Source organism: Mollisia scopiformis (assembly GCF_001500285.1).
Source record: "Mollisia scopiformis unplaced genomic scaffold LY89scaffold_2, whole genome shotgun sequence".
In the NCBI taxonomy this organism is placed as follows: Eukaryota; Fungi; Ascomycota; class Leotiomycetes; order Helotiales; family Mollisiaceae; genus Mollisia; species Mollisia scopiformis.
The window spans coordinates 1,609,732-1,619,933 of record NW_017263582.1 but is presented as its reverse complement, the minus strand read 5'-3'; the positions used below and the strand labels follow the sequence as shown (position 1 = coordinate 1,619,933).

General features: G+C 47.8%; 4 protein-coding genes across 4 annotated transcripts; 2 read left to right on the top strand and 2 right to left on the bottom strand.

Annotated features, from left to right (window-relative positions):
• On the bottom strand, nucleotides 1-889 carry LY89DRAFT_713960 (uncharacterized protein; the record flags this gene model as incomplete). Its single annotated transcript, XM_018218094.1, has 3 exons — nucleotides 1-482; nucleotides 537-723; nucleotides 780-889. 3 exons carry the CDS (start codon nucleotides 887-889, stop codon nucleotides 129-131), a joined length of 651 nt encoding a protein of 216 aa, XP_018077880.1. The 3' UTR covers nucleotides 1-128.
• Nucleotides 890-3,729: 2,840 nt separating this feature from the next.
• On the top strand, nucleotides 3,730-4,510 carry LY89DRAFT_777256 (eukaryotic translation initiation factor 5A-like protein; the record flags this gene model as incomplete). Its single annotated transcript, XM_018222129.1, has 3 exons — nucleotides 3,730-3,762; nucleotides 3,833-4,070; nucleotides 4,198-4,510. 3 exons carry the CDS (start codon nucleotides 3,730-3,732, stop codon nucleotides 4,350-4,352), a joined length of 426 nt encoding a protein of 141 aa, XP_018077879.1. The 3' UTR covers nucleotides 4,353-4,510.
• A 763-nt stretch (nucleotides 4,511-5,273) lies between these two features.
• LY89DRAFT_680263 (uncharacterized protein) lies at nucleotides 5,274-6,540 on the bottom strand. Its single transcript, XM_018214037.1, has 2 exons — nucleotides 5,648-6,540; nucleotides 5,274-5,591 (listed from the first exon to the last, which is right to left on the bottom strand). Exons 1-2 carry the CDS (start codon nucleotides 6,100-6,102, stop codon nucleotides 5,483-5,485), a joined length of 564 nt encoding a protein of 187 aa, XP_018077878.1. The 5' UTR covers nucleotides 6,103-6,540; the 3' UTR covers nucleotides 5,274-5,482.
• Nucleotides 6,541-7,022: 482 nt separating this feature from the next.
• Nucleotides 7,023-9,498, top strand: LY89DRAFT_703952 (uncharacterized protein; the record flags this gene model as incomplete). The annotated part of the gene is made up of 4 exons (XM_018217351.1): nucleotides 7,023-7,120; nucleotides 7,698-7,872; nucleotides 7,906-7,962; nucleotides 7,993-9,498. 4 exons carry the CDS (start codon nucleotides 7,023-7,025, stop codon nucleotides 9,496-9,498), a joined length of 1,836 nt encoding a protein of 611 aa, XP_018077877.1.
• Nucleotides 9,499-10,202: the final 704 nt, after the last annotated feature.

Below are 10,202 nucleotides of genomic sequence, written 5' to 3'. Positions count from 1 at the left end.
TGATCGTCAGCAGACTGATTCTATCCCAATGAATGTATATCAGAGATATCTTCTTCATACACACAACAAAAGCCCCACCCTTTAATATCCAGTCATCACCACGTTTACTCCTCAAATCAAGACAGGCCCTACAAAGCGAAAGACAAGACTACGCCCGTCAAAGCAGCAAGTAGCAAATTCTCGACCCCAACTCTCATCCCAACAGCACCACTCTCCGCCCCATTCGTCGTCCCATTGGCCTCTGAGCTCGTCACGTTCGGATTGCCCGCAACACTCGCCTGGGTCGTTGTAACGCCAGTCGCATTTTTACAGACACTTGAATCAGGATTTGTAGCAGTGCTAGAAAACGTGATATCGGCGCAGTTGTAAAGTCCACGGTCTGGGTCGCCGTTCGTTACTACTTGGATCGTTGCTTCGGTGCCGTCGGAGATGTTGAGGGAGGAGGGGAGGGTGAAGCCTGTCATGCAGAAGGCTCCGAGGCCCTGTGAAGTGAGCGTCAGCTCTATACTTCATATATATGTTTGGATATGACCTACCTGTTCTGTAAAAGTAGGTCGAATGATGGTGTTGAACGCAGAGCCAGGATCGGATCCAACCGCTATCAGAACCTCGACATTTGCATCTATATGTCCCATTGTCAAAGCTATTGAGCCTCCGCTTAATGGCCATGAGGTGCGATTCGAGGAGACTGTATCTTGGCCACCACAAGGGAAAGTTCCAAGTCTGGGAAGAGATTGAATTAGTGTTTGGTATTGGTGGAAGGCGGGGGAAACACTTACACGTCCTCATCGAAGCCTCTCGCAGCAGGATAATCAAGATTAAAATGCGCATTCGCAAGTGACGCAAACGCGACCAGCGCGGTAGAGGTAGAAAGAGTAGCAGTCCTCATTTTGATTTGTCTTCAAAAAATGATGATAGTGAACTAAATGGGAAAGAGACCAAAAATTATTAACAAAGAATAAAAATCGCGCGATCGATCAACGAGAAGAGATAAATGAAATGATGATTCTTTTGAACTAAACTGAACAAAAAAGTATAGAACAACCGGATACCACCAAATTTAAGAACCTCACTCCCAAGACTTCCATCACAGCAGCCAAGGCCATCCCATGCAGACCTCTGCCCTCGCATCTTCCATCTCAAGGGAACTCAATCCCAACCTCAACTCATAAAACAGGCTCAAATTCCGTCCCGCACAAAGCCCTCTGTCCATCTATGCTCGCTCCTACCTTTTCCTCCGAAGAAATGATGACGTGCCAAGGAAGCCAAGATTATTTGATGTCTGGGCAGAGCAAGAATGAGCAAGATGGTGTGAACAGCCTCATATTTCGCGAGGGCTTTCTTGAGGCGGTAGAGGTTTGAGAAAACGGTTGTAGACGAAGGAGAGAGAAGCATGAATGATGAGAGTGTGAATGAGAAGGTATTTTCAGATGCGTGGAGATGGATGTGCGTCTTTTGTCTTCAGTCTTCGAAACAGAATGGCATCTCGATCCGAAGTTTTGCGCAAACAGCCTCGAAAGTTTGATCCTGTCAGGTAAGAGCGGCGAGGAATGAAAGGAATTTGATATCGTTGGGGTTTGCGGGGAAAGTGAAGATTTAGACTCTGTTTCATCGCTTGTTTCGTGGCAAGAACTTTACCAGATGATCGAGAAACGGAAAATTACGGATACGAAGTATGGCCGACGGTCTAGAAGCAGATAGATGTGAATGATGAACTTGGCGAGCGGTTCGCATCGATTAAGATGCTTTGTGGTGAGAAAGGTATCGGTTTGCATATACTTCCCTGATTGCGCATCTCTGACTCGTGATTAGTGATGAACTCAAAGATGAAAGTAAACATAACTTAAGTATTCACGCTGATGCCAATAGGGTTACTAGTCAACTAATCCGGGTAACTTCATCGGGAACGTATTCCAAAAAAAAATTTGGCAATTAAACACCCTTTCGTGCCTTAAGCTATATTTTGGCCCATATAGTTTGTATCATTGACAATGCCGAAGATGAGTCATTATTCAACGTACAAGTAGCTACTTGCAAGTTCTACCCTACCCACGCCTTGAAGCTCATTCGAACTCGTCATCAGACCGACATTATGATGGGGTTGAACTCTAGTCGGGTTCTCGGCTCCTGTGTTGTCCAACTCGCTCTTCCTCCACTGCTCAGACGTCTGCTTTTGGTCTATTGCTGCTTGTCGTCTCTTCCTGTGCCTCCACAGTGCTACTCCCACCAGAACGGCGACGAATAACGCAGCTAAAGCTGCGCCGACTCCAATGTCTATTCTTGCTCCCGTTGAGAGATTCGGCTTGCTCTCTGCTGTTGAACTCGATGTTGTCCCCGCACTTTGTACCACTGTACTTGACATCCAAGATTGAGTTTCAATACTTGAGCTTGAACTTGTGTGGGTTAATTGCAAGTGGCAGAAGAGGATAACGCCAAGTCTGTTTCTTGCAACCGGATTTCATGGGATATACCGCCACCTACCAATTATCCCGCGTCACCGTCTCCGTACCCACCGTCTGTGGCGTGAGGAGGTTGAATGAGGCTGAAAAGCATGATATAGCTTTGGATTCCTACTTTTAGCCTAGATGCAATGTAAATAAAAGAACTCTTCCTTCTTGGTAGAAAATTTAGACCTTCAACGAATAGTCGTCCTTGACGCTGTTCTGTACGTTGACACATTCCAAAGAAGGTGATCATCACTGCAGAGGAGCAGGTTCGGTATTGTGACAAAGGGAAGGGAAACGAAACCTTTGAAGCAGATGTTGTGTATCAGGAAATTGCTTGAAAGAGAGCAAATGATAACGTATATCCCAAGTCATGCATAAAGAAAACGTACTCGAACTCCTGGAACAACTTAAAGTCATACTTCAAACATAGATTGAAGACAATCCCAACCAGACCCCTTCATATCTCGGTTCAAAAACTTCCCACCGCGTCCATATATATATCGTTCGAACCCAACATCGCGCCGCCAAACCGACGTCAGTCACTCTTTTCTCACCCCTTCCTCGCCAACCTAGACATTACCCCAATAAACCAAAATAAGTACTATCCCCACCACTAAGTCCGGAAAACCAAAGGTTATCTAATATCTTGTTAGCTCGAGTGACAGATTTCCAGACGGACTTAGGCACGCCATAACGAGTTTACGCCACAATCGCGACTTCAAAAACTGCACCCGACACCGAGCACGTTTTCTACGATCTCCCCTCTTCGACAGGTGAGATCTGAGTTTTTGGTTCTCGATTCTGATTCTTTTGGGTTAATTGAATGGTTAGGGGGGGAAGGGGGGTTTTTTTGGATACTAAATTTTTAGCCCCTTAGTGGTCACGTGGCTGCAGCAGCATCTTGGCGAACGCTCTTTCTCTCCGCATCAAACTTTCCTTTCTCAGGTTACGTCAGAAAGACACACTCTCTTTTTTTTAATTAAAAAAACCAACCACACCATCCTGACTGTTTGGTCCTATCGCCGAGACAGAACGGGTTTAGCGAGACCACTAACCTTAGGTCCCAAACTTCGTCCTCCAGTCCAATTCACAAACCTAAATTCCCTCTATAAAACCAGTCATTCCTTCCTTCCCTCTCTTCTTCTCTTACTCACCACAACCAACAATCACAAATGTCAGGAAGAGTTACTTCGCGACAAGAGCTCCTCAGATATTTCGCCTTCCGCTCCTAAGTCGAGCACACACAACACAACTAAACAACCAAACAACCAACAAACCCAACATGTCCCCAGAAGAAGACCAATACGCCCCCGAGGTACCTCTCCTCTCCTCCCCTCCCCCTCCCCTCCCCTCTCCAGCTCAAACTAACCCCAAAACCCCCACAGGCAACAGGCGACGCAGAAACCTCCCTAACGTACCCGGTCCAAGCCTCCGCGCTCCGCAAAGGCGGCTACGCAATGCTCAAATCGCACCCGTGCCGCATCCTCGAGCTCACGAGCGCCAAGCCGGGCAAGCACGGGCACGGCAAGACTCTGGTGCGGGGCCGGGATATCTTCTCGGGCGTCGCGGTCGAGGATTCGTGGCCCAGTTCGCATAGTGTGATGGTGCCGGTCGTGAAGAAGAGTGAGTGGGAGGTTAGCCATGTGGGGCGGGATGGGCGAGTGATGTTTTCTTTTCTTTTGTTTGTTTGGGGGTATGAGAGAGAGGGCTAATGTGTGGTGGTGTGGTAGATATCTCTGCCTTTTTGGAGAGAGTGGCGAGAAGCAGGATGTGAAGCTGCCTGAGAACGAGATTGGTGCTAAGGTCAAGATACTATTGGCCGAGGATAAGCCAGTTCGTGTTACGATCCTCGCTGCTATGGGGAAGGAGCTTTGCGTGGATGCGAAGGTCGGGAATGAGGACTAGATGTTCTCGAGCTTCGTTGACTGCGTTTTGAGTTTGTGTGTGGCAAGTCGTAGAGGTTTTGTCCTGTCGTGTTTTGATGGGTTTTCCTCTATGTCCTTAGGGGGCTGAATGGCGCTTGCAGTGTATTCGTAGAGTTTTTGTAGATTTCCTGAAAATTGAGAATATTTCTCAAAAAAAATCTTAATCATGTTGATGAGAACGTAGGGGTAAATTCATATACAACAATATATCGATGCCACTGGGCAAGAACGTGACAGAGAGCTACCAATAAACCCAGAGTGAAGATATTCAAATGTACAGCAATATAACCAAATCAACTCTTCAAATAAACCGATAAACCAAACCAAAAACAAACAGCACGAAGAAACAAATCCTCAAATTCCCAGATTCGAACTCCAAACTCCCAACCAACCCCCACTAACCTTTTTTATTAGCCTCATCTCCTCCCATCCCTAATCATCATAACATAGGTAGGTAAACTTAACCACACCTCGCCTCGCCTCTCCCACAAGAGCAGCACCTCTCCGTTTCCCACGAGACCGATTGAGTTCAAATGAGAAGGTTTCCATTACGATACGTTACGATACGATACGATATGATACTCTATTGTGTCGGCACGGACGATCATGAAGACCCCTCCCCTGCTTGCTAGCGGCTTGGAGAGTTGGAACAATCCAATCTGGGCTGGGCTGGGCTGGGCTGGGTACGGGTATGGGTATGGGGATTTGAAACGTTGGATATGGATATGAATATGCTTCTTTCTTAGGTTATCGTGATGGTTGATCTGAGGTGCTTGTGGACGGACTGTTTTGGGGGTGCTTTCGAGGGATTGGTGTGTTGTGAGATGGATGGATTTGTGGGTTGGTGATGGGTTGGTGAAGGTTAGAAGAGGTGAAGATTGAGATTGAGATTCAAAGATGTCTGTGTGTGAACGAAGACCAACATTTGTCAGGTTGAATATTAAATACAATGTCGAAAATACAACCTGACGAAGATTTCGCATCCCCCAAGTTCTATTCAACGCTTGCCTGCCCAAATTGTATGACTCGCAGTACCCGCTGCAGTTGTCCGAACGCCATTCATTCATATTCTCATCCATCGTGACTTTTTGTACGGTAGTAGAAAGAAATCTAGTGGTTCTCGTTCGCGACGTAGCGTCCCAGTAACAAGCTGCCCAAGAAGGTCCCTCCCAGTACTGATAGGAAATAGCCCACGTTCATGGTCATGACTGCTAACATGCTGACGGGATTGTTAGTCAAGTACTGTAGAAAATAGTAGAGAGTGGAAAGGCTTACAGAAGATATCCAACACCAGCAATAACAGTATCCATCGCAGCGCGAACGGGATCCGTAGTGATCCTCCACGGCCTCACACCCATACTCCTCTTCTTGACCACCACCACATCCTCCTCGACGCCATTCTCGGTCAAGATCATGCGCTTGCTATCCGTATCGCTCGCGATTCGCTCTGATTTGGGCAGCTTGCCGGCCACAGTCACGTATCGGCGGTTGAATTCAGCGTCCAGCCAGGCCGTCTCCTTCCAGGCTTTGACAGCTAACAGAGAGCGGAAAATGGCGGCGAGGGTGATGAGGAAGATGCATGTCCCAGCGTATCCTCCTACGCTGGTCGGCATCCACATTGTGCTGTACAGCGGGGTGGTGGTGCTGGTGAAGAAGGCCATGGTCATCATGGACATGGACATGTCGGTCGTGTTCATGGTGGTGGTGTCGGTCATCGAACTCATGTCCATGGTGGCGGTGTTGTATTGTATCCTATTGTATTGTACTGTACTGTATTGTCCTGTAGTCGAAGTTTGATGTGCAGAGAAGTGGATTTTCCTTTTCCTTGTGGTGAATGGATTGAGGCTGAAGGTGGTCTTGGTTGTAAGCTGGATCTTGGCAAGTAATTTGGGCGCACAGGTTGGATATAAAGGAAGAGTTGAATGGAGCTGCGAGTGAGGAAGTGAGAGAGTATGAGAGGGAAAGAGAGAGTGGGCCGTGTCAGAGCAGCGGTCCCGAGGTGCGCATGTTTAGGACTAGGAGACTAGGTAGCTCGACCAAGTGGATGGGCCAAACATGGCAAGAGAGCGAGAGAGAGATCACTTACGGTGGTCAGCGCGAGCGAATCCCATTCATGGTGGCTTGCGAACTGACGGATTTGCGAGGGGAGACACTGGGGACACTTCTGGTGGGAAGCCGCATTGAAAGTCTGATGCTGCAAGAAACTCTCTCATATTCGCTCGCGCTTGCCGACTTCGAGACTAGCCTAAATCCAAACTGCTGCCGCTTTGTGTTCCTCAGCTCTATCACGTGCTGAGGCGTTTTCTATGGGAAACCTGGTCTGTGATGACCTGCTTTCTCCTACCAGTTTTGATCTGGAATATCTTCATCGCCATATGTGCACGAGGATGTTTCCTTTGGAGATTCGCAACCTCAAACACCATGCTTCAATCGTGGCCGAATCGCGAAGGAAAAGAAAGGTGAGGCGTGGTAGCTAAAGCAGCTTTCAGCCAAGCTTTTCCAAAACGGGTCTCGCCCGCGATATCCCTGCTGCCGAAGTGCACGCCGTTGGTCGTTTCAACGGACATTCATCTTCTTCGACGACAAACTTGCTCAATTGGAAAAGTCTCGACTCTCAAGTCAATTGCTCTCGGCATCTCGACGTCCGATCATGATCACCATCTCGACGCTTCGAGAGAGCTGTATTCTCATGGGTTACGACTGTATTGTTTCCAAAGAGTCAATCGCCACCGGATTGGTACATCAGATGTACGCTATCAACATACCCACGGCACCACTTGCATGTATTGCATTATACCCCTCCAAGCTTGTTTTGAGTTTTGAGATGGTTTCCTCAACTTTCATTGACTGCGTCTTTTTGCTCATCTTACTCTACTCACTTCACTGTCAGACTTTGGAACTTATCTTGGCAGTGTAGCAACGAAAAGCTTGACTTTCTGAGAAGATGAGCCCGTTTCGTGGTCCCAGTGGACAATGCCTTTCTTCCCAATTTGCATACACTCATATCTTTCATCTTGTCCGCTCCATCTAGTGATAGAGTACGCGCTGGAAGTGTTCTCATTCCTTCATTATTGTTTCCATGCAGATCCTCAGTTCCTTGGACTGTCCTGTCTAGACCAGAATCTTATCTCAAGATGTCGACAATCAACTCTAGACATGTCCACAGTGGTGGGAGCATGTCGGGTATGTCTATGGGCGCTGGCGTCCCGAGTCTCTTTCAGATGCAATCATATTTCTGGGCATTCATAGGAACGACCATTGGAATCGCGGCAATTGCAAATATCATCAACAAGATCATCTGCTACCAGCGTATCACTTCAGCCAGATCAAGCCCAGCTCCTGCAAAACCCAAGTCGCTAATATTCCAAGCTCAAGCAACAATTTCTGCAATCATCCGAGAATACAGCAATTATTCATTATCAGTCTCTATCCGAGGAAAATGGTGTTATCTGGCCACCACAGGACCTGCAACTTTGGTGATTGGGTACCTCTTAGCCGTAGTAGGCTGCACGTTATATGCACTCGATCCTGAGGACCTCTTAGAATGGGAAGATCTTGGTTATAGAGCAGGATTCATTGCTGTCTCTCAAGTTTCACTTATCATTCTCCTTGCCGGAAAGCGTAATATCATCGGTGCTCTCACTGGAGTTGGCTATGAACGTCTTGCTTGGTTGCATCGTTGGATTGCCCACTCTCTTCTATTCACCGTCCTTCTGCATATCTTCTTCTGGTTTGAAGAATGGGACAAATACGATTATACGGCCACGAAAATCAAGGAGGACCCTCTTACTCAGAAAGGTCTTATCGCAGGCGGTATCCTCCTCTGGATCGTCATCTCATCAGCTGCACCAATTCGTGGAGTATCATACGAATTTTTCGTCACACAACATATCATCTCTTGGATAGCCTTCATAACTGCTCTTTGGATGCACGTTCCAGCCGAAAATAAAGGCTGGATCTACGTTCCTATCGCATTTTGGGGATTCGATCGACTTACTCGTTTGGCTTACATCATTTACAACAACTTTTCTCTCTTCCATAAGAGAAGTTCTGGTGTCTTAGCATGCAAAGCAACCTTCACACCTCTCGACGAATGCCACACCCGCATTACCATTGCCCATCCGCCCATCTCGTGGACACCAGGCCAACACGTCTTCCTCTCCGTTCCGGTCCTCGCCCCCTTCTCCTCTCACCCCTTCACAATCGCCTCTCTACCTACCGACAACACTATGGAATTCGTCATTCGCGCAAAGAAAGGAGCAACAAGACAATTCTTCAAATACGCCGATAAAATAGCTCCAGTTCTCCCTTCATACTCATCCGCGTCATCCATCAACGAAGAAAGAACCGAAACAAGAACCGTTCTAATCGATGGCCCATACTCTCGCATCCGCCCCCTCCGCCAATTCTCCAGTGTCCTTTTCATCGCCGGCTCAACAGGCGCGACCTTCACCGTCCCCTTGCTCCGCGACCTCGTCCAAACCTGGTCCAAATCCTCCTCATCCAATCAACCTTCATCCTCTCTAAAATCCGGAATCTTCCTCCAACCGCCTCCCAACGCCACTATCACCCACCGCATCCGCTTCATCTGGGTCCTCAAACACTCAGCCTGGACATCCTGGTTCCGCGCACATCTCGAAAACGCCCTCCTCACCGTCCACGACTTGAAAAAGAAAGGAATGGACATTGAGCTCGAGATCGACATTTATACCACCTCTTCCTCGTCCCCTTCTCCAGACGAAAAGCGCGAACATGCCCTCCATATCCTATCCTCCTCTCCAGACTCTAACTCTCTCTCCGCACGTCCACCACTACGGACCTCCCCCTCCTCATCCTCCTCCTTATCCCTCGACAAAACCTACAACGAAACCATAACCTCGTACTCTCAACCCCTCTCCCATCGCCCTCAAATCTCCTTCCAAACCGGAAGGCCGCCGCTGAAAGAGACTGTGAGGCAAGAAGCCGAGAAAGCGAAGGGCGAGATGGCGGTTGTTGTTTGTGGGCCGGGGGGGATGGTGAGGGAGGTGAGGAATGAGGTTTGTGTGGTTAGTGATGAGAGGGGGGCGTGTAAGGGGAGTGGGGCGATGGGGATTTGGGTTCATGGGGAGGGGTTTGGGTATGCTTGATTTTTGGAAGAGGTGTGGGGAGGAAGGGAGGTTGGGAGTAATGCTGCACTGATTTTGTGTACTGTAAGTGAGGGATGATTAGATGGGGGGTTTTCATGTCGTAAGTTCTTGATGTGTGAATTGTATTCTTCATTTTATTTTATATGAAACTTGAGTCCCGAGGATGGACATTACAAAGTGTCGTTGCATATCGCAGTCTCCAAAAGAATGTTGACGGGAGCGTCTCAAACCCAGTCCCCACTTACAGTGTGACAAAGTCCGGTTCTGCACAAGGACAATCAATCATATATTAAAACCAACCCCCTCCCTAGGCCCTTATATCCCAACCCCCATCAAAACAATCCAAACCTAAACATTAAATCAAATCCCACTCCTCCTCCCTCAAAATCAGCTCCCAGCTCCCAGCTCCGGACTTTGAAGACGACGTTTCAACTTCGCTTGGAGAGTACATGGGGCTTTATTTCTATAGAAATCTACATAGAGCCATAACCAACATTTGATCAACATTTCCTCCTCCTCCCTCCTGCTACGATCGATCATAATCTCAAACCCCGTCCTCTATTTAATAGTTAGAAGGTACACCTATCTATCCTTCGTCATTCTACCAACATAGACCCAGAACCAAAACCAGAGCCAGAACCAGAACCAGAACCAAAACCAAAACCAAACCACAAAAAAAGATACAAAACCCCAAACCCTTAATC

Coding starts and splice junctions, on each gene's coding strand:
- LY89DRAFT_680263 (XM_018214037.1), bottom strand. CDS start 6,102: ATGGACATGAGTTCGATGACCGACACCACCACCATGAACACGACCGAC. Junction 5,592..5,647: donor GCTGGTGTTGGATATCTTCT/GTAAGCCTTTCC, acceptor CAATCCCGTCAG/CATGTTAGCAGTCATGACCA.